This window comes from Paralichthys olivaceus, chromosome 10 (assembly GCF_024713975.1).
Source record: "Paralichthys olivaceus isolate ysfri-2021 chromosome 10, ASM2471397v2, whole genome shotgun sequence".
NCBI lineage: Eukaryota > Metazoa > Chordata > Actinopteri > Pleuronectiformes > Paralichthyidae > Paralichthys > Paralichthys olivaceus.
Window position 1 is genome coordinate 9,143,590 of NC_091102.1, and position 24,741 is coordinate 9,168,330.

The following is a 24,741-nucleotide window of genomic DNA, read 5'->3' on the forward strand; positions in this document are numbered from 1 at the left end:
ACAGAGACGAGCACATCATCAAGCATAAGACAATTGTTCATTGATCGTCATCGAGGTAAAAGTTAGAAATAATCGTGATATTTATATGAAGTCATATCGCCCGGCCCTACCACACACAATAAACCAGGACTTCACTTTTAGAAAACTAGAACTTTAAAGAACATTTTATCGTGGCAGAAAGGTTTTACTGTGACATAATAAAATGTTGAGTCTAATCGCCTTGAGCATTACCTTTGTAGAGGTTTTTGGGCAGCTGACAGGTGTGGCCGCAGCCGTTGGGGCAGCACTTTTTCACACCCGAACACTCTCCATCCTCCTCGCAGCTCTCCACGCAGGCTGCTGCGAAGCCGCTGGCCTTCTCCGGGGCGGGACAGTCGCCCTGCTTTACGCCCTCTACCGACTTCAGGAACTCGCAGCTCGTGAGACACTCGTAGTGCTTCTTGGGGAAGAGGGGCTGGGGAGTGGGGGAACGGTGACGAGGAGGAGGAGGTGGAGGGAGAAAGGAAAAATACATGTCAGATGCTTTTTAAGACCAACCTGCCTGGCTGCAAACAGGCAGCTCTGTGAGCTAACAGGGATTGTCCTATTTACATTTCAGCTCATGACTCACTGGAGCGGTGAGCACATTGAGCAGCTTTGATTTATCCTCCTAGAGAGAGTGTGTGTGTCGTTACAGTGCAAAAAGAGTTACTTCACACTCCTACTAAAGTTTCCCCCTTATTGAATTTTTCCACTAAGTCTGAGAGGCTCAAACACTCTCAAGTCTGAGGCAACCACGGTATTTGTGGTAGTGACATACCTCACATAAATCCTGGCACTGGTTTTCCTTCAGGTCCCAGGATTCCTTGCAGGGCTCCAGGCACTGTGAAAAGGAGAAGGGTGTCAGTTCTTCAAAGAGCCAGCCACATGAAAGGGCCGCTGCAGCGGTGATGGTGCTCTCTGAGCTGGAGCGCTGGCTGCCTGACAGGCACCTCACTCAGCCACTTCCCCCTCCACGTCCACAACAACCACTCACACTTTTGTTTTGTTTCAGATGCCCCTGCTTACTGACACAAACCATCCTCTACAAAAGCAAACACGGGGCACAGTGGTTGTCCATTATGAGCAGACAGGTACACACTTGCCTCCTTGTGTCTAGAAACCTACTGATGCTTTGCTTTTGCTTGGTGTAGGCCCTCAGATTCCTGCTCCATGCCTCAACACTATTATCCTCCAATGCTCTCCATGCCTCATTCTCATCCTGCCACTTCTCCTGCTCATGTCTGGGTCTGATACACTCTGGCACCGGCACTAAACACCCTTCTCTTAACCACGCCGAACAGAGAGCGTTTAATAAATGATACACTTGGTTTAATGTTCTTGGGATTCCCTTTTTTTCAAACACGTGGAACAGATTTACTGAATGCTTGGCACAGGCCCGGGATAAAAGAAAGCCCTCAGTGTGAGTGCAGCTCGGAGTCATTTCGCCAAACATAATGGGATGATAAAAAATTTTGAATGAAAGTTTTACCAATCGAGTCGAACTCCGCTCGCTTTAAATGCAGCAGCTCACCCTGAACGAATCAAATTCAACAAAAAGCCGGCGTAATGTAACACAAAAAAGTCCATGCATGTCCAATAGAATCAGGCGTAGTCCTGCCACAGGAAAAGGGGAATGTGTCGGGATGGGGCTGAAACGAGCCGGGGTCTCATGCGCTCCTGTTGCTGGCCACTGAGAGCGTGGTGCGAAAGAGAAGAGCAAGTTCACTCAAACAGACAAACCACTGCCAGGCTGCTTCTGTGCTGCGCTGGGAGCAGCCAAAACCACACCAACCAGAAACCTGCCAAAGTCACTCATTCAGCTCTGTTTGATTTAGACTCCTGCACCGGCTACAGCACTAAGGCTACATCCGCACGACTACGTTTTCATTTGAAAACACACTGCTACAGAGTTTATGCGAATGCAAAGCGATTTATGCAGGTCAACGTTGAAATGAAGTTCCCCTCTGAAACATTTGCGAATGTTTGAATGGGCCCTTGGTGGGAAAACTGAGGGCCTACATCTTATTCTGAACGTGCAAAAACAGAGATGCTTGGAAATTATGACGAATGTGCTCATGATGCTTGTGTGGACAGAGATTGTTTAAGTTTAAAAAACGTACAAGTATGGATGTAGCCTTTAATACAAGTACATTTAGAGCACATCCACCTCCATTCATTGTCTGGTACAGTCCAATGTGTTGCTCAGTGAGAGGTGGAGACGCGGATAGGGCCGATATGGATATCTGCCATCAGAGAAGCTCCAGTTTTGGCCAGAAGAATGAAAAAAAAATATTATCAGAACAATCTGTAGTGTTATGCAAGGTGGACTGGTTAAATGAGGGCGCCTACTGTGGAGTGTGTTTAACATAGAGCTGATGTAAAAAAAATTCAAATCTCAGTCAGGGAGCCAGAGCTGAATTTATGACTCTTTAATTCTCTCATTAGCCAGCTCTGTCATTATTATGCCATTGCCAGTGAAAAGTTTATTTGCTTTTTATGGAGTGCAGTGGACGGCCGTATGATGAAACATAAACCTTGCTTCTGGAGGAACATGCTGCAATCACGACCGTAACACACGCCTGCCAGAGCCCAATTACACTCAGCTTATTCAGCTCGCTGTCGCTGCCCAGCCTCGTCTCAGGCAGCCTCGTCCCTGTGTGGACTCGGTGTTGAGTGTTTAACAGTTCACTCAGAGGAGGAGGTTGGGAAAAGGGAATTTGCTTAATTACTTCACGGCAGTATAGATATCACCACGGTGATATAAAAAGTGAAGTGTTGGAGGAGAAAATCGGACACCTCGGAGGGGGAGCACATAGCTGTGACAGATGAGAGCTCCAAAAAACAAATGTTTCTACAGAGCTGATCAGGTGAAACCGCTGCAACACCTCAGAGATTTAAGATGACATACGAGCTCAATGTTCAAGTCGTGCCTCATCCTATGGAGGGTCTCTCTAGTTTCATCATCATCTGCTATAAATAATATTGTGACCTCACATCATTAAATCTGTTCTCAGTTGTGTCCACTGAGAGTAAAAGCTTGGGTCGCGGACCATCAGTAGCAACAACCTCAGCACTGCGGCCTCAGTCGAGCACCGTGCAGTAACTGTGCCATGCACCAGTGTCTGAAGGACACTCTGCCAGTAGACGCACATGTTAAAGCCTCCAAATCCCTTCTACAAATCACTGAACATACACACATAAGCCCGGGGATCAAGCTCATTTTACTCATTGAAAGATCTTGTGTGTGCAGACTGAATGCATTCCATTGGCTTTCCTCGAGGATGAGTCTCTTTCTGGTTCAACACAATCATAACTGCAAAAGTGAAAATAGAACCGTTGTTACTTCGAGATGTTCAGGCTTGCGTGCCAAGCAGGATGAATTAACACAGCACACTGCATAGCAAGGATATTACAAAACTGATCAGTATGCTGGCTGTGCGTTAGGTGTCGTCTCATCCTCGCGGTCCCAGATTCTGGGGGAGGAAGTTCCAGACTGGCACAAACCGCTGTAGGAGCAGTAAAAATACTATCATGAGAGTTGCTTTTGCTAAATTGTCGGATATTTCGTAAACGGCACTCTTAAGAAAATTGCAAGCGTTTGTGTGGAGGCAGTGATAGTTCCCTGCAGGTGTGCTGAAAACTGACAATCTGTCATCGTCTCTCCCCAGCCACACCCACAACCTGACATTTAAGCAGGGAAGAGGAGGGCCGACGACAGATGTCTTGCCAAAGCAAATAGGATGACTGGATATAATTACAAAGGTGCTCTTATCAATCAAATCCTTGATTCCTATTTACAGTTTGGTGCTCTGTCCAAAACCAAAGTGCCAATGCTGCCAGAGACATGCTCAGGAAAGGGCCATGGCATACTCTCATTAAGCTCTTGTGCAATTTTATGGCAGAGCCGCACACATGCAGATACACACTCTTATCATCCAGAATCATGAACCCCTACTTTTTTTTTTAAATACATGACATTAGCCTTTGGCAAGCTAGAATTATACCAATTAGGAGCTAATTGTGAGAAACTAAGAAAAGCAAAACCACGTCCAAACCATACAACTTACTGCATGAGTAAATTGAACTTAATTTTTTTTCAAGTAAGTAGACATCTGCAGTATAACAGAATTGAATATTGTTGGTTTAAAGCCCTCTAACATTTGCACATCTATGTTAGTTAAGCGTTTTTCAGACACGTGTTCTCACGTGCAGCCATTCTGGAATATCGCGGAGAAATTGTTCGGACTTCACTTCATGTTTGAAAGCAGCTTATCTGACTTCCGAGAACTAGGTTGGGAAATACACACACCCTGGAACAGAGGAAGAGAAAGTGGAGTAGAGAACATAATTGAGCTGGACAGTGTATCGGCATGGTTTTGGTGCCAGTGTCTGGGTCTCCCTCAGGCGAATCTTCCATGCTGGTAACACAGCTACCATCTGTTTGAATAGCATAAAGAATGCATGTAATTATCCTCCATGATGTTAACATATTTCTGGGCGAATTTCACCTTAAAAAAGACACAAATTCTTTTGCTCTGAGATGTAAACAAGCAGCATAAGGGTCGTTTCTATGGACTTGGGTCTGTTAGTCTCAACAAAAAGCGGCTGATTTCCCCTTTGTCCTCTTATCTTCCAGCCCAATAGTGACACATTCTGCATGGGTAAGTAGGAACATCCATAGGACTCTTTCACTCCCCATTTCACGCCGTAATAAAACGCAGCAGTTGTTACTCTGGGGCACCCTGAAAGGCATTCTGTGGGGGCCGATGAGAGAGTCGCTGGCTGAATGGCGGCCAACGCCACAGCCCATCTTCAGTTTGTCATGGCTGGGGATGGCGCTTGGGGGGGTGAAGTTGGGAGAGGAAGAGGGAAGTGGTGGGGGGGTGAGTTTCTGTGCATAAAACGGCCTTTCTCCATCACAGGAGCTTGGTTATTTCCACCTATCGTAAAAAACGCTAACTGCCTCCAAGTGAGTGACTGGAACAACATAAACTATGAAAAAGTGCGTATATAAAATGTCACGCAATTGTTATTCTTTTAGTTAATGAAGCATGAAGGGCTACCAGTCAGGATCCCCCCAGGCTCAACAATACACACTGTGTACAAAATAAGAGACGGGGCCATAATTCATGCTGATCCAGATGACATTTCCCCATATTGCCCGAACATATTTCTACAGTCACAAGCAGATGTGTGAGACGTCTATGACTGATACTGTTATTTTGTAAATGAGATTTAGACAGACACAAAACATGTGGGTACCTGTGCTTCTTCCTGTATCTACACTGTCTGCTGAAACTTGGCCCTCCCTAGTGAGTTCTCTCCCCCATTCTCACAAGCTCAAGAGACGACATCTGGGAGCTGAATTCATCGGTGGCAGCCCTGATGGTCGGCGTTAAGCTCGAGCGGTGCCAACTGATATTTACAAGGTGCCTTTGCTGGCCCTCGGGACGGAGCCGCAGCTCTCAGCTCCACCGGGAGACAGATATGAAGGGATCTGTGTTGTTGATCACACACATTGTAAATCTCACCCCCCCCAATCTCATTGAGTTATGGCGACTTTCTGCTGCCCTGGCGCTTTTCGCACTCCCGGTGACCAGACTCAATTATCCCAGCTGCTCTCTGCTCAGATCTATCGACCCATCCGGGAGTGAGTCGTTTCGGGCTCCGCTCCCTTCTCCATTAAAACAGGCACTTATTCACAGTATTCACTCTCTAATTCACTTTTGTTCGGGCTATCGTCGGCGCTCGACATCCCAAGTTTCTCCTCGCCTCTTATCTACTCTCCACTCCCATTTCACCCACCCTGCCTGTCATTCCCCACTGTCAGACCATGTCTTCTCTAATCCAGATAAATTTCCCAAAACTCATCTTTTTCCTCCATTTTGGCTTTCTGTCTGCGCTAAGCCGGCGTGTTCACGCTCAGAGAGTGAACGCTTTCCAAAACTCCTTCCAAAGTAGATACATTTGAAAACAGCGGGCTCATGTTGCAGCGTGGACAAAGAATGAGCCTTTTTATCATGTGATAAATCTTTCATAAACACAGCCAAGGCGCTTTCGCTCGCCAGCAGTGTTATGTGGCCATGTTTCTGCGGTATCCCAACGTCTTCCTGTGACCCCCGTGTGTGGTCACAGCCAACGCAACACAGGTGATGCCACTGACACATGTTTTATCGATTGTAAGACTAAATCAGCACAGTCACTTATTTTTGAAATATGACAATCACAGACTTAGAGTCTCGAGAGATGTTTTGCAGACAGGATTTGAGTTCACTCTTTTATGTGAAAGAGAAGGTGGAGCTGAGTTAATAAAACAAACATCAGTACCACCATGACTGACTGTACGGAAGCGATCACACCCCACATACACATCTGATGTTTTATCAAACAAGAGTTTTTTCTGGTGCTGGCTCTCATCTTTTGTTCTGATGATTCAACAGGGAGAGTTTCACATCTATTTGAAGTTCTGCCACTGCTACCCATCACAGTCTGCCCAAAATAAACACTTCAGTTACACAACACAAGGAATTTATTCACTTTCATATCCAACTCATTTGTTTATCTTTACTGTTTTGTGCATTTAATATAACTGAATTATTATTATTGATTATGTGTTCATATATATATATGATATATATATATATCTTATATATGATATATAACACGTGTGTGTTCGGGCCTTATGAGACACAAAATAAACACAGAGGAGGTCCGACCTCAGAACTGCGGACACTTTCCTGAAATTATCTGGAGGGGCTGTATGCGAGAAAGCAAATCTCGGAGTTCTGTGCTCAATACATTTTGGTGATAAAAGCCGGTGCCAGGCTGCTGTAAACTACTCACTGAAATATACCCAGACACCAGTCCTTGTCGAATATTCAAGAAATGTCCTTCTGTTTCATCTTACTCAGACAATCTCCTGCTGCAGTCCTCCTATGTGAAAAGCAAACTCCGAATATGTCCAGACCCAATTTTTGGGAGATTTTTTGGAGTTCATGTCGGAAAACTGCTTAAATTCTTATAGTGCTGCACTTGATGATTATTTTCATTTTTCTCATATTCTGTTGATTCGTTTCTCAATAAATAATTTCTTCTGTACATGTTAAAATATTGATTTTAGACTCCTTGCTTCAAATTTATTTAGTCTGCCGTGTATTTCACAACAACCCCTTTTTCTTTATTGTGGTTGTGGGCCAAACCATTAAACTGAATTTATATCCTTTTAAAATTCCCTTTGAATGGCTATTAACATTTTGAGAATAATCTGAAAACACAGTTGAATGAAAAAAATATAAAGTGATAGTGTAAGCACTTTTTAATTTAACCACAACACAGTGGACGTGTCTCATCACCCTTTCTCTCCCTCATTCTCATTCAGGGCACATGGTCTTCTCTAAACTGCCTCACACAATCCACAGTCGGCTTGATTTCAACCCAAAGCCATAACCCTTCAAAGTCTATTATTTTAAACTAAAAATGTGTAACACGCCTAAAACCCTCATAGCTGCTTTTCAGTTGATTCCCACTGAGACTTTCATTGCAGGTTAAACAGGATGAAATAAATTTGATCAAGTGTCGGAGTGGGTGTAAAATCATATGCTAGCTAGTCTTTCCAATGGGCCATTAAGTTCTGAAGGATTGTAAAAAAAATATAGCGAGTAAATCAGGAACGAGATATCTCCGCACTGAACACACAGTATTTAACTCAACCTAACGTGACCTCACGGTGTGTTTAGCACATTAGATATTGTGTGTTTTATGTCTGTGCTGCCGTTTTAGCACAGGTGGGTGTAGAGCAGACAGAGAGCTGGATCAGATCAAATAGATTAAGTGGAGATGCAATCGTACACTCAGCAAGCTCATACTTGTGCTGACAAACATCACATCAGGTTTTCTAATAAGAGGACGGCTGCTCAACTAATTACCACACTTATCTTATAACTGATCAGAAAGGAGAGATTTCATGTCGTAACTGTACCAAAGCTGGTCGTTGTCTTTCCAAGTTGACATCTTCGTCAGTGTCTTGTATGGCACTTAATTTTCTCACTCAGACATTTTTCTAAATGGTCTGGAAGGAAAAGTACCGGAAAATGTCCAGAGCAACTGACTCGGACATTTGCTTTCTACCATACAACTCCTCTGGGAAATTTAAGGAAGATGTCCTGAGTGCACTGTCTCTCTGAGAGTGATGATGCTTCCGATGATACAAAATGAACGTTTTTATTAAGGTTTGTATTTCAGATAAACTTATACCGCAGCGGTTGCCGTGGGGTTTTCTCTTTCTCTGCAAACTAACAGACAAACCCACATGTCTTACTGTGCTGCTGTATTCATAGTGAGGAAAGACAACAATTACTGCATGTCAGTGCCCGTGCACTTTATTTGTTCCCAGTGCTGAAGACTTGGAGGCACATGATGCTCGCGTGGGATCCAGGTGGTCTATTTCTGTGTGTTTGTGCATGTAGGTGTAGAACTAATTGGTGAATATCTGCTCTCCTAAATCTCCCTGAAGGTGCCGGTAACCATATGGAAATTCAGCATCAAGATATTTTTTAAATGTAAATGTGCCTTTGATATACAGGGCTGCCAGCAACTTTGTATTATCAGTAATATAAGTTATACAAATAATTCCAAATGTGCTAATTAATTCAGAGCAAGACTTATACAGTCTTCTTGAATTTCCCTTATTTCCAAATCTCCAAGTGTTTTACAGCCCTGAGAGAGGACACAAGATCCCAATGTTGCCTGTGTCGTAATTCCTTCATATTTACAACCAAGCAAAACATCGTAGCAGTCCAGCGATTCCAGGGTGAGCTGAAATGTATACGGTTAAAGACTCTATTTTGTTTCTCAGCGCGAGGCTCAGAGATGGTGAGTAACCTAGCAGGTGGTGTCACAGACATTCTCCGAGCATTACTTTAATTATTAATTTAAATGCAGTTGAGGGCGCAGACAACAAAGAGCTGAAAAGGAATCGCTTGGCAGAAAGTGAGAAGAAAAAGAGGAGGAGCAGGAGGGGCAGTGCATGAATTATACATTTACCCCACAATCAGAGGTGCCTGCCTTATTTATGAGCAAAAAAAAGCCCACACAGCTCCGCTAGAATTGTTCTTTGTCTGCTGTGGAATGCAATGGCAGTTCACTTAATACTTAATGACTCTGAAGTTTCACCCAGACACCCCGCCCCAGCCCGCAAACGCGCGCACACACACACACACACATTGATGCCCTGTTCCCCTGAGAGCGCTCCCTCTCTCTTGCAGGTCCTCTGCCATCTAATGCTGTTATCCTCCGCAGTGACAAAATTACTGTAACCGGAGCTCCAGTTATCACCTATCCCTGGGCTCGGTTTACATTTCATGACAATTAGACTCAACAGGACGTATCCATCATGTGGGGTCAGATTGGTGATAAAGGGGCCTTTCACTGCATGTGACGTGGCATGGGAAAGCCAAACCCTCCGCTCCCTGAAAACTCCAAAATCAGATCTGCCCCAACACTTGATTTACAGTGTTTACTCCCACACCGTCGCACTGAGTAATGCTACGATGACAGATGCATCGGAGCGTAGATGAAAAGTTGATCACATGATGGAGGGCTTCCTCGATGGGAATTATATTTATTTAACTGTCTATAAAGCTGATTTATAGCGACAATAATGAAGTCACGTTTTCCCTGCAGACAATGAAAAATGCATTTCTGTCGTGGCCATGCCAGTCAACTTACAGGCCGAGGAGACGGTAAACAAGATAAAGGGAGTCTGTCCTGTCGGCCACTGACGCTGTCCCAATCCCCCCTCATCTCCAATGCAATGAGACTTGGAGATTCTGCATCGATGTAGGCCAACAACACGAAAACACAACCCGGCACTAAGGGGAGGAAAGCCGTCCTAATCCCGTGCTGCAGTCACATTCCACCACTATCTCCACTTGTTTATCTGAGTCTCAGAAACACTTGAAATTCACTAATCCTACTTGCCCTCTCCAGCCTCCACTAAACTGCCCCAGCTCCTCACGCCGGTGGTTCCTGTCAGTTGCTTTGAATTGTAACACGTCCAGATTGAGAAATACACTGGATTTGCTTGAGGTGATGTTTGATTTTCCTTTTATGTGGATTTCAAACGCTGCAAACAAAGGGCTACAGAAAGAGAGGGCAAACCTGGGCAAGTAAAGAGTTTTTGGATTTACGCTACTGCTGCAGGGAATAAACAAAAAGACAAAAGAAAAGGAGGTCTGGAAAGCTTAAGAATAAATTACTCCGCTGAAACAGTCAGCCTCGAGTAAGAAGCTGAGAGATTGGTCAATCACTGCGTCTTTGACACACATTCTGGGTTTTTCCATCATCCTGAAATTGTCACACACACAATCTGTGGGATTTATCTGCAGCTTTGAGTAGCGCTGGAATAAATTGATAAGCCAACATCTACTAAGCACATCAGCTTTAAGATTCTTACATTCTAATCTGCTCTGAGTCGATGTGACCGTTGCTGCGATTAGTTCGGTAACGATTTATTAATGAAGACGACCGATAAAGCTACAGAATGAATTCTTGTTTCTGCACCCATCAATACGTGAGCTCGGGAAGGAAAAGGTTGCAAAGTCAACACAACGTGCACGACGACGTGTACGACGACGTGTACGACGCTCGGCCAATCCATGCTCAGATTGAGAATAAACACTCAGATGACAGCAGATTGTCTTAGTGTGACCACTCTTTATTGTTTAAAGAGGATTTCACATCCGCTTTGATTACGTTAATCTTTCAAGAAAATTAAATCCCCTCCGACAGTGAGAAGATTTTAAATCTGCGAAAGGTTGATTATCTGAGAAAATGAAATAAATAAATGAAAATGGCCACTGTTCAAAAGCCCCCTATGCTCTGTGTGATCCATAAAAACACAAGTCGGTGTTTGGCAGTGAGTAGATTTCATCGCGACATCACTTCAGAGAGAAGCTTTCACTGTGGAAAAAGTCTCCACTGCTGCTCCACTGCCTCTTCGCCTCCTCTCCTGTGGCCACATCTTCTTTTTTTTTTTGCTGTGGGGGTTTTCATTCTCTGCCACCCACCATGTGAATAATGAGCTCTACAGATAGCAGCCAATGAAGCGACCCCCCCTTTGGCCAATGAAACTTAACAACCATGTCCAGATCAGGTCCTTCCTGCTGGGACTGACCAGCCCTGCCTCACACTCCTCCGCCACCCACACACCCACACAGACACAAACACTCACACTGCCTCCAACAAGATAAAATAAAAGGCTCCAGCAACGTCTCGGTGTGATCTACACAGCCTCAGAATTCTTTTTCTGTATCTCATCTTTAAAGTAAATCAATTGTCAAACTGGCTCGGACTGTTTTCTCTAATTTTCCACTCTGCTCAGCTGCTACGACTGACAGGCACTCCAGACACCGCCCGCCTGACAGATTGATTTCTAGTCCAACGTGCTTTGAGGTGTTGGTGCTGGTAATGTGGCTAACACGGGGAGGTGAGACGGACGTCTGGCCTCGACGTGACCAAAAGGTGCCTCTTTGATGTCTCTCTGAAGCGGCTAACAGCCCCGGCCGTGCCCCACCATAAACTATCGACCAGCACCCACTTTTTCACAGCCTCAAAAACACACCACCTACCGCCAAAGAATAAGATGACCACACAAAAGCCTTGTAAAAACCGCACAGACACACTTTCAAAAGCTCTGGGTGAAAGTGATGTGAAAGCATGTGTGTTATTTTTAATATTGTTTTTAATTTAGGAATGAAGAATGAGCCACTACTTTGGAAGGTTCGGATTACCCTGAAATAAAAAAGAACAAGTGACGAGGGGAAATTTTATTTTGCTGTGTGAAAATGTGGGGGTTGGTGGGTGTGTGGTGTGATGTGGGGGGAGGTTGACAGTGGGCTTTGAATGAGACATAGTAGCATTCCTGCGATTGTTATTCAGGAAAAAAAAAGAAAAAGAAAAACCCCTCCAAAGCTTCCAACATGTGAAGACGAAGGCACATGGAATCCAAAAAAAAGAGCAAACACTTCTTATTCTTGTGCTGGTATGTGCAGCTCGGGGTGTGATTGGTAGGAGACAGCACTCAAAAGAGCCACCTGGGACATGTGAGAGATCTATGAAAGACATCCAGACAATGTTGCTTTACAGAGAGGAAATGAAGCTGCACACACTCTCGATAAATAAATTGCTCAGCAGGTTCAGACGAAACATAAAACCAACATCTCGTTTCCAAAAGATGTTCCATTTCAAACATGTGCTGCTAAGTAAAGTCACCTTTTCACAGTGAGATCGTCAGATTCATAGAGATCCGTCTCAGTGGAGGAAAAAGTGCACTGATTTTTGAGAAAGGTCCAGGGAATTCGCTGTGTTTACAAGAAAAATATTACACATTCTTCCTCGGAAATTATAAGTGATGGGCACCTTCCAGTGACTCACCACAGGCCCAACTACTCAGGCACTATGTACATGTCCTTCTTTTCCTTCCCCGAGAGAAGTTTAGAGTAATGAAGTGCACCGCTTTGTTGCAGGCTGGCATTTCGCTGCCTCTAGTCAAGCCCAGCATTTGATTTGGAGCTTGGATCACACCCCTGGGGAAAGTGAACCCTGCTAAATATCAGCCCTGCTCTGAATGTGGAAAGACCTTTGGCTGCTTCTGCAAGCTCCACCATGCATATATGCACCAAATCTATTTTCTTTGCACCGGCAGAAAAAAAGAGAGAACACCCTGGAGTTTTATTAAAAACTTTCATGGAACACGTCCAAGCTTCTCGAGAGGGGAGCACCTAACAGTATGGGAGACAAAATGACAATAGTTCATAGAAATGAGTGCTGTCTGGTCTCCCGGCGTCTCCCTGCTGAATGGAGTTAGTCTGCAGGTCCAGTGTTATGGGATGATAATGACTCCCTGGCTCTCAAAATGCCACCTCGCTCTGCTCTGTGCTGGAACGAGGGCAGGCAGGTTAATTACCATGACAATAGGGGACACAGAGAGTGGGGCCGACTCTGGACACCGCATACGAAATGACCAGCGTGACTTTCTCATCACAAATGAAAACAGGGGGCTTTGATTTCCTAAAAACGCAGGACAGATGGACGGGGTCACAGCATCTTTGTCTAAATTATTAGGCAGCCCCCCACCACACATTCTCTCCAGCTCTCAGTGGCCCTTAAATGGAGCATTGGGTGGACAGGCCCTTCTGCCCTAATGCACTCCCCGGGAGCCGCTGCCTTTGTCTCTCTGTTTGACTGTGTGCTGTTCATGAAGTGAAGAGGCTAATCAGTGGCTGTGGAGACTATTCACAGGGAACCACTGTACACCATGGGCCCATTTGGTACAATTGTCCGAGCAGAGCACAATAGCGCTGTGTTTTGACACACTACACACAGGCCCTAAGTTTGCACTCGAGCAACTGATGTGAATGTGAAGTGTGGTGATGTTTGCTACCAAAATATTGACTTCTGGCTTCAAATTAAGCCTCGACATGGTGCGCTGCTCTGCATCCTGAGTGGCTGAACCAAAACCTGGGACACAATCAAATTCATTAAATTCAGAGAGCCCTTGAAACTACATTTGTAATGGCAGAATAGCAAGAGCGAAGCAGCAGCACAGGCATGTCATTATTCCTGACATCAAATCCAGCCTCATTTATTTACAGGCTGCAAGTCGGATAAAGAAGTGCGCAGTGACATGCTTGTTATAGCAGAGAGAACAAGAAGCCCATTAAAGAGGTTTTTGGACATTTGAATTTCAGCAACGTTAGCTGGTTGATTATGAAAACAGTATGCTGTGCTCAGACTCACAGCCAGCGAAAGCCTTATTCAAACATAAAACTCTGCCGAATGACAGGGGGGGGCGAGTAGAGCCAAGAGTCGATGTTGGCCATCACAGTGGAAAGGAGGTTTCACAGCATCATGGTGAAAACAAAGGAGGTTTGCCTTCCTGAGAGTCTTTACACTAACATTGACAGATACAGATTCATAGAAAATGTTGGGAAAGATGTTTTTATAGCTCATATTTTGTTTGAGAGACACTCAGACAATCTTGAGCTTGCCTTCAACTTCATGGTGCACAACTTTAAGAGTTTAGCTCTCATTCATTGATTGTGCATTTGCACATGCAAGCACAAAGTACAATAGCTCTGTTGTATCTAGGGCAAATGCAAATAGCCAAGGAAACGATTTGAAATTCGAAAAAAGAAAGAGTTACTTTGCAAGGCAGTTGATACTGGACACTGATTGTGATTAATAAGTACACCTATTGTGAGGCCATGTTAAGTAAGCAGTGCATTTTTTTAAAAAATGCAACCACTATGCATTTTCCTGAATTTCAAATTAATCACCATCACTACAATAGTGTGATTTGCCCAAATTCTCAGCGTGCATTCCCCAGTAATTACACCATCTGTGGACTTTTGAGAAAAGTCAATAAATATAAGAAGGGATTACATCTAATTCATCATCACCTGTGCGATAACTGACTTTTTCCCTGCTGATGTTCCATTGTTTAGTCCTCATTTTATAATTTCTTCCTTGTATAGCACTTTGTTGAGAACAGTACTATAGGGGGTGTAAAGTTACGTGTATTTGTACCATATATTTTCTGTATGGGACTTTCGGTTCAGCGTGTGAATGCATGTACGGAACTTTGTGTGTGCAAATCTCAATTCGAAACTAAATGCAGTGAAAACCCAGCTCCTGGATGGTATTTAGGCAGCATCTTCTAACAATTTAGACCAGGACAAAGCAATGACAAATAGAGTGCGGCTCAGGCCACAATTCTCTGTCCGAAACCCGACCAAGCCCAAGAGACAACTAACAAAGCCCGGCCTGAACCCAACAGGCATTCTGTATTTTTGTCCAAACCCGACTAGAATCCAGTTGTCCCCTGAACAGTGTTCAAAAAATCCAGTAGAAAGCCGAGCCCACATGACCAAACCTGAAAGAAAAAGGTTTTCTATGAACCCAGCCACAGGTTGTGTATCCACACCCTAAAAACAAATGGATCTTTTACTAAGATGAAAGTAACTGAGCCTTGAATGAATTGAATTCATTTTTTTATTTACTTTTTTAAAATCTACTTTTTTAGTAGATTGCAGCCAGTATAGTATATATAGTATAACATACTTTAAGTGCAAGTAGTGATTAAGTGTTTTGTATTTGTTAGATTCACTATGCTGGAAACACAACCAACCATGAGCTCAAAACAGAACTGTACTTTTTGTGCACACCCCTAGAATATTATTATTATTACTTCCTGTATTTTATTTTAGCAGATGTTGATGGCATAAAGACAAAAAACAACAAGACACTGACCTGTCGCCATGTGGATATTAGTTGTATATGTCCTATTATAAGTCCTCACTGGCTAACAACATTGAATCCTGGTTCCACAGTGTGTTAGTGAGGGGTTGAGAGCCTCTGACAGCTAAGGAGAGCATTGTTCACATGGCTACTGGGACCGGGCTCTACTGGCCTATCACCCCGCTTATTTCAGCTCCATAGCGTTCTCTGTCTACAGTCCATACTGAACATCTCCGAGGGCCTTGTCAACAGCTCCAGGAGAGTCTGACGGAACATGTCAGCACTGTCTTTTCAGAAGGGCTGTCAACACCAGCTCTGTATCGCCCTTCTATGGGACAGAGCACGAATCACAAACAAGCGCAGCGGGAGGCGTTCCACAACGCATCCAGCTAAAATTCAAAATGACAAGTCTATGACAAACAGTCATGCTGCGCTTTCATAAATTCACAGGCACATGTCCTCCTTAGATCTTCTTGACTGTGTTTAATTATAAGCATTAACAGGAGAAAATGATTAAGAACCAGAATAGAAACTAAGTTAGGACTGAACTGAGGAGAAAAGAGTTTTTCTCAGTGTAGTCTATGTCAATACTGCTCTCAAAGTGATTCCTGCAGGCATGACAAAACTAGTCCTGTCGTGACTCATACTCTTTATGTTGTATTATCCTGTAATAATGAGGCACGTATGTGGCATGAGTCTCATTCATGAAAGAAGTGAAACCACACTACCTTGGAGCACTGCTTGTGATTCTGGCACCACACCAAGGATCCATTATTCTGTAGGAGAAAAGAAAAAGAAATACAATCAATCATCAGAGATATTGTTGAAAAATACGTTTGCAATTCATCACACGAACATGTAGCTTTCACCTCCTCCCCTCCCATCTCAATACTTTCCTAAAGTCACTGCCTTTTTGATTAACAATAACGCTAACAGGAGACAAATTTCAAAGACGGACCTTAGAGTCAGCTTAACTTGCTGAGTGCATGTAACCTAAGCAGGAAAGTGGGGTCAGCAGCACCGGGGCTGGGGCAAACCTCTGGTCAGTTTCAGCAGAGCGTGGTGACCTCTGCTTTTCTGAGGACCTGTTTGATCTCTCAACAGACGTCCCTGAGGTCATTAAAGGTGGGAACTGATGTCAGCACTCCTGTGTAGACCACAGATACCACCAATTTCCTCTAATTGCCATGGAAGTGCCACCTTCGTCACTCCAAAGAGGCACACATTTGGCCCTAATAACACCGTGTTTTTAAAAGTCGTCTATGTGTAAATATGGAATGGTCCAGCGAAGGACCAGTAAATGGCTCGTTGCAAGTGGGCATTTCCTGAAATCCATCAGGGCGAAGAATTATTGTCATCATTATGTTGTCACTCTCTGCAAACAAATTGGATGGCAAGTACCGCAGAGTGAATGAGCAGCTTATCGACATTAAGGAGGCAGAATGTTTAAATGTGCTGCATATCAGAAAATGGGGGCAGTTAGGTCAAGGTTTGAAACGTACAATATTAACAATTTTTTGGCCACTTGCAGGAAATAAGCTGCTTTCAGATGTGTATTGAAGATGGGGACATTCTCTGGGGGGGAGAACACAAGCCTCTGAGTCAGTTGCTCCAGACATTTTTGGGAACTTTTCCTGCCAGTCCTCTTGTAAAGATGTCTGTGTGGGCCCATGTGAGAATACAGCTGGAAAATGTCCGGAAAATTCTCAGTGAGTGAGTGGACGTGTTGATGGCGTTTCTAACAAGCGGCAGATGCATAAATGGAAGAAAAAAAATATCTGAGGATGAAAAAGAGGTATCATATTGCAGAAAACAGTGACAAAAATATAAACTTGTAAAGAGACTTGATCGGAATTTATATGTCATGTCCTCCTTCTGCGTACTCTACCCAGGCACCTTTCATCCCTCGCTTGAATATTCTGAAGTTTTCTTATTATAAATTAATCTGACCCAGACAATCTCTTCTTGATATGTAAATGAACATTTTGCGTACATTTTCTAGAGTTCACGTCTGAAACATCTGTAGGATCACACGTACTGACACACCCTGAAGACGTGCAGAGCACATTAGCATTCGTTTGGAGTCTGGGTTTTAACCACTTTATGCATGACAGCAGTGGAAGGGAACCAAAACAATATGACTGAGTGTTGTAAAACCAAAACAATGAGCCAAAAGAAGTGAAAACGTTGGGTACAGTGGAGGGCAACTGGTCGGGTGGGTTTACCACCACAGCTGACAACTGTGACAACAAATGCAAATATTCTCAGCAGAGGCTCTTGAAGTTAGAGCGACATTAAAGGAATCCATTCCAGTCGGTGGCTTAGATCTGAGTTTCACTATTTTGGATATTTTCAGTGCTTCTATATGAAAGCTGTGAAGCTGTAGGATACGGCCAAACTTTTGGGGTCTGCAGGCAAAAAAAATAAAAGTCTGTTTAAGTTCAATGTCAAGTTCAAAGCCTTTTTCCCACAATGTAATCCAGAAGAAATTTCCCATGAGACCTTAGGAGAGAACTTATCATTAAAGGGTTTAATTTGACATCCAGTACCAGTAAGTGCTGTGCTTTTAGTGTCAAGGATAATGGTCAAATGGCTTCAAAGCAATCCGTGATTGTATGGTCATGTCTTCAGAGAATCCCTTTTGCTAAAAAACTGCAGATAAGGATGAAAAATATACAAGTTGCTATGGAGACTAGAAATAGTTGTTTCATTTTATGAACAAATGAAGTGGAACTGAGAAGCAACTTTCCTGTGGAGTTGTGTGTGCATCAGCAGGTTTTTCTGTCCTTTTGGTGTGAAATACAACACCTTCCCTCTCTTTGGCTGCATGCACACTGATTAAAATATGAATTATTACTCACTAGTACATCATTCCGTGCTGTATCACATGATTAAAATCCTTGTAGAGTTCAGTAACTTATGATAAATGATCAATACAACCAAGCGAAAAAAACCCGTTTGTGACACCCCATAAATAAAGGCTTGACATCTGCACCTGCAGTCAATACCTTGGGATAATTTACACAGATTGCCACAACTCAAGACCATGTCCTAAATCATCAATCCGGTTTTTGACACCTCTCTTCGCCCATCCATCAGCGGCGACAGGGCCCGATCCACAGAGGGGCTAATTTTGCTGTGTGACAGCATCCATGTAGCAGAGAAGCTCAGCAGGATGTTGCCCCAGCTGTCCAAGCCTGACCCCACCATGTCAGGGACCAACGGGGGAATAATTATAGGTCAGGACTTCATCCCTCTGACTCACCATGACATTCCTCTGCAGTCTGAACATTATGCAGTGCTGAGGACTGTCAAGGACTCCGGTGAGTGAATACTTTCCAGATATCCTCCTGTGTGGCTGGGGTCGAGGAGGGGAGGCCTCAGACAGTGGTCTCTGCGAATGAATGCGTGGCCGACCCACTGCTTTGTTAGTGACACCGGTGGAGTTGTGTAAACAGGAGATTTATCACAGGAGGTACATTTCGGTTGTTGTCAGCTGAAAAGTCGGAACAGGTGGCCAGGGGCGTGTTGTATTGTCTAGACAACTGAGGAGAACATGGACAAAACCCCTTTTATCTGTGAGGATAGAGTTCCACCTTTTGTAAATGGAAATCTTTCGCTTCCTGGGTGTCTCTCTCTCTCCTATGGATTAAATGGATCTCAGTTTACATTGCTGAAGTGTTTGTGAGTTCTACCTAATCCCACCTATTTGTTTTACAATATGACAACTGGAAAATGCTGTAAGACCTTGTACATTTCTGGCCAGGTTAACAGGAGACAGGACTTCAAAAGGACAGACTGGTGTCTCTGTGTGTCCTTTGATGGCTCAGGGATCCTTGGGCAACACCAAAATAACCTTACCTCCAGGGCACATGCAGCACTGAAATAAAGGGCCTCAAGATTTAGGCTTTGACTGGAGTGGGTTTGAGGGTTTGTGGTCATTGTGCTCATCAATTATTCACTTTATATGAATTATTTGACAGGGGCTCTGAAAATGAGCTAATGAGCTCAGCGCACATCCAACGTTAACATAAAAGAGGGGTTTGCAGAAATCCAAAACAACACTGGTGTAAACTTGTCTCCACTAAGGAATGAGGGCTGTTTGTCAAATGAGGTAGCCGAGAGGGTGTAGCAGCACTGGGGGCTGAGATTTACACACGGGACTGTCACGTCGAGCGTTTACAGAGAGGTAAGGCCAAGCTACATAGACCCCTATTCATCCGCTGTCTTCACTAATGAAAAACTCCACACATGAGACACGCACTGGCTGAGGCTTGATTCCACCACGGGTTATTTAATATCAAAAGGCGAAAACAAGGGAGACACGGAAAAACTACTTTCCAATGTTTTTTTTTCCCTTCGCCTGCAACACAAATCTCTCAAGTAAGATGCTTAGGTTTTACGATGCAGCACATTAGAAATGAATGACTGAATTTAAAACGTTAGATTTTTATTGCCTTGAACGTAATAACAAGACCTCATGGACACACCTTGCTTTTGGCTTTGTGGGTCCCACACATAAATAATCCACTACAAGGCTGATGCTTTCAGAATACATAATTGCACGGCGCTCCCAGCTCGCTCTTAATATTGTTGAGTGTCCGAGGCTAATATTTATGGTTGGGTGTTCCCCTCTGTCTATTATACTAGTGTGACAAGTTCCCCAAAAGTGGTGTAAAATGTCAATAAATCTGTATTTGGAAATACTATTACATCAATAAATCCAGAGGAGCTGTAAATCTGACAACCAACGGACTACCCATGTGTTTCCCAAGTCCCCGTCTCCAACCCTTGTTTCCATTTCATACTAATTCATAATTGCAACAATTAAAACAAAGTCTCTGATTTGTCCTCTGATTCAGACAAATAAAAATAAGGAAAGACGCGTGGGTGTCCGTAACATCTGCAAGTGCTAAATCCTCCGAGTATCACTCCAGTATTCACACAGTGATCAAATTAGAGCCTGATATGAAAAACAGAGCTTTGAATTCCAGCTGCAAAATGTGTTATCAGCTCTTATACCATGACCAACACGGGTAGTGGTAATATAGATTACTAGATTACACTAGATATTGAGTAGATAAAGTGAAATATTGAAAACCAGTAGGAAAAATTCACAGCTTTGACATGCAGCCCGGTCATTTCACTTCCATTAAAGAGGAAAGTGTTGTGTGTCTCAGTTTCCCTATAGAGTATTAAATGTCCCCTTAAGGATGTCCAAGCAGAATTAAAAGGTCTGTCGTCTCAATCACTGGAGTGGAGCTTGGCGGTTGCCTGCCAGCCCCCCTCGCTGTAATGAGATCTGGCAGAGGTGGCGGATCCACCTGTAGGGCTGTGGGGACTGAGCATGCGCCGCTCTGGTAGCAACATTACATTAGAGCTCATCACATTTAGCATGAGTGGAGGAGCCAGCATTTAGCAGGAAGGTGACCTCCGCGGAGCAGCGTCGGGAGCATCCCCTGCATGCCTATGAGGTGGGATGCTGGCATTTATTGGCAGGGCCAGGGGGTAGAGGGCAGGGGTGGGGGGGAAGGAGAGCCATATGTTTTTGCAGCTGACCAGACCCCCCATTTTCACTTGAAAGGGCTGTTGAGAGCATGGTGCATAAGATAGCCCCAGCAGATTATCACCCATTGCCTTCTATTCTTAGACCCACAAGCTTGAGCGACCTTGCTTATCACTTACCAGAAAAATGCCCCTCTCTTTAGACAAATACCCCCCGCTCATTTTCCCCACAAGACCACCTCAGACCCCGAGGCTCTGCAGCCAATTATATCGACTATTAGCCCTTCATTAGACTCAAGACTTCCATCACTTACTCCACATCTCAGTCAGTCGGTGACTAATCTAATTCCCCAACATTGCAACCCAGGGCATTGATATATTCTTGAAATCTTTTCAAAATAAATCCCAAACACTACCTGCCAAGTTGAGCTTTAAGAAACACCAGTTTCCATCTGTGCCATCACAGCACATCTAGTTTTCTCTCCCACTGGGATGTTAATTACAGTTAACTGTATTCATCCCTCACACACTGTGTATTATCCCTAAATAAAATTGCAAGAATTGACCGCGGTGGGTCCCTGTGTTCCATGGACGCACTAGATCAATAAGTGCTTTCAAAGTAAAGTTAATTGGGGACAAAGGAAAAACAAGAAATGTGCTGTGTACATTCATCAGACTTAATTACAAATTCACCTTGCTCCACAGTGTTTCCTGACAATTAGGGATTCATTAATGCACCTTAAGAAAGAGGAGCCTTGCAAATGCAAATGAGGTGGAGGACAAAAGGCAGTCAGTACATAGATAGCTGGTAGAAAAAAAAGACTAAAAAAAGAAAAAGCAAAAGAGGAGAAGGACCAGTGACCAGTCCCCATTTTCTCTGGAGTCCTGGGAGAGAACAGTGTGTCCAGTGGAGGGTGAAAAACAACTTCTGACACCACACGCAGCAAATCATCCAAAGAATAAAAGCTCATTTATAGCAGCTTCTAACGAGCTGCTGAGTGAGGAGTGTAAAATTCAATGAGAGACACCTTGAAGAGAAGTGAGCAACGGAGACATATGACAGAAGTTAACTCCATCACATTGGTGTAGATAGAAACTGTTCAATAGTCTCAGTGTAATGCATGGAAACTGTGTCCAATCCTTTATAGTCACAGAAATACTGCAGTGTTAATTAGATAATAAGATCTCTCTCTCTCTCTATATATATATATATAGATATATATCTATCTTTATATATCCATTTAGCCTATTTCTATGGATATACACATATGTGGCAAGTTTGCTTGCCACTCACATCTTCATACAGATGCTCACATCTGCAACCGGTGTTTCATTTTGATCCCTGACAGAAAAACGCACCTAAGAAAGTGTTCCAGCAGCATTAGTGACCTGCTCCCTCACGATGGGCTCAGGAGGAACAGGTTTGACTCTCTGTGTTTGTGGAGCTGAGCATCGACTGGCAGCATGTTTTGTTGTTTTATTTACGCATGGAACACATCACATCAGCAGGGTTACAGTGCGTGTCTCTGTGGCCACATGCTCGTACCTGGGAGTGCTTGAAGAAGGCGGAGATGCGGGTGATGTGCAGACTCAGGCACCTCGAGGCGCATCTCGCTCGGTAAACGCTGCCGGTGAAGAAGGAGTCGTCCTGCTTCCTCGCGCACACGCTCCCGGGGCTAGTCAGTGCAGTAATCCACACGCACAGGGCCACGCACGCGTTCAGGCTCCTGCAAAACATGGTCCCGCCGTTCGCGTGTTTTAATCCCTCCACGGGTCGGACACTACTGCGCGCGGGGCTCCGCCGGAGAAACTAAAGAAACTTCAATTATACGCCGGGGGAGGAGTCAAGAGGGGCTCATGCCGGCCCGTGATTGGACGCTGCCGCGGTGACTGACAGACGCAGGTAGAAGCGCTGCAGCAGAGTCCAGCTGAGCGATGCATGAAGCAAGAAGAGGCTGCATGAATGAAATCATTGTAATCACAGACTGTAATATCATCACTGCTGGTAAAGAAATGGCTTGAAGGATGAATTGAAATAGACTGTTGGTTGATGCATTTACATGCAAGCTCATTGCAGCAGGTTAGCTAATGATGCGATAACGATAATATCGCGATGTTGTGATAATCTATATATTGCAAGACAATCATATGATGATACATCACAATGTCTGTCTAACTGAAGAAGAGGCTGCATGAATGGAAATCATTGTAATCACAGACTGTGATATCATCAGTGTTATAGAACTGGGTTGAAGGACAAATAGAAACAGACTATTGGTTGATGCATTTATACGCACGCTCATTCCAGCGGCGCAGCTCACGATGCGATACGCGGCCCACAATAACGATAATATCATGATACAGAGATTCTGTGATAATTGATATATAGCAAGACAATCATATAACGATACATCACAACATCTGTCTAGCTGAAGTAGAATTCAAAATGCCCATCAATAGGTGCAGGATTTGGTGCCAGGTTCAGAGTGTGACGCAAGCCGAGATGAAACAAATTTACAAAACACTAAATAAAATCTTAGCTTACACTTTAACAAACACACTGTAACTTGTCAGTGTCCACATGTGCCATCATTCTAATGTGAACTAGCCATAAACTGGCAAAAGTCAAAACTATGTATATATATATATATATATATATATATATATATATATATATATATATACACAAAACTAAATATCGATATTTCATGCCAGCATATTGATAGTTATATGTTACGAGTCAGGACAACGACGTTTCACCGCCTAGATATTTTGTCCCACCTGTGTGCTAGTGTGTTATCGTACAGGGTTTTACCACTGGGTCCAGTGTTATCGTGAATTTAGACTTTATTCTCAGAGCTAAGTTATTGCAGTTTCAGATTCCACCACATGTATAACCAGTACATGATTTGATTTAAACACGCTGCAGTTAATGACATTCTTCAGCAATTCAGAATTTCAAGTGGGGATCTTTATTATTTGGAGATTCACTTGTGAGGAATAAAAACAACAATATGCAAATGAAGCAGCAGAGGTCGCGATAACGACTTTTAGTCCTTGGGTTAAACTAGCCTTTTTTTTTGTGTTTGCACTACTTAACTTTATGTCTATCTTTCTTATTTTTTAGTCTTGTTTTTGCCCTTTTTTTGTTGTATTTCTAATGAACTTTGAAAACTTTTTAGTTTAGATAAATGCTATAGAAATAAAGTAATATTATTGTTATTATCATTATTATTATAGAAGCTCCACTGATACTGGATCCTGCATTTGCCATAAATGAAACTTAATAGTGTCTTTCATTACTTCCCTCCCTGCCTCCTACGTGCCCATGTCTTTTAAACTTGAAACCTTCAGTTTGGTCTCAAGGTAATCTGAAATGCTGTCGTAACCCTGATGACAGGGTTATGTTTGCAGAGCTGTATTGTGCATGTTATTTGCTATTCCTTCATCATTTTCAAGTTCTTGTTGTTGCACAAAAACCATTACATGCATCATGTAAAAGAAAACAGCACATTTCTAAAGCACGCAGAAGAGTGTGGATCCACTTCCATCCACCGATGACATAACTCATCAAAAATGTGGAGCAAACAGGTTTTTCTGTGCGAAGCCCTCACATATGGCCACAGTGGAACTTGCCAGCATCCCAGGGAAGCCCTCTGCCTTCAGTGCTTGCCTCCCAGTTTAACAGTAGCTTGGAAAAACAATTCTACATGGAAAACTATTAAAACCATCCTGACTAAATTCCTCAAGATGGACTCCCAGCTTCTGGCATCAATCTGTTGCCTCAGGTGTGGAGAAATATGACATGTAGGAAAAGCTTGAAATCCTCATTGTTAGGGTTTAGGAGTGAGCATTTAATTAGTGAGTTCCCTCCAGGGTTTACAAGACACTCCTGCCTTTGTCAGCTCATGGAGTACT

At 43.6% G+C, this 24,741-nt stretch overlaps 1 protein-coding gene across 2 annotated transcripts in view; it reads right to left on the reverse strand.

Moving 5' to 3' along the window:
* The window catches only part of LOC109642650 (anosmin-1), a 48,012-nt gene that overhangs the window by 18,422 nt on the left and 4,849 nt on the right, over positions 1–24,741 (reverse strand). The window contains exons 1-4 of one of the 2 annotated variants that reach the window (XM_069532994.1): positions 22,370–22,639; positions 16,047–16,094; positions 800–862; positions 232–454 (exon numbers count right to left, since the gene is read on the reverse strand). In XM_069532994.1, the coding sequence (XP_069389095.1) occupies positions 232–454; positions 800–862; positions 16,047–16,094; positions 22,370–22,561 (526 nt within the window). In that variant the 5' untranslated portion in view covers positions 22,562–22,639. Of the gene's footprint in view, positions 1–231; positions 455–799; positions 863–16,046; positions 16,095–22,369; positions 22,640–24,741 lie in introns of those variants that run through there. The other variant, XM_069532995.1, reaches the window with a different exon arrangement.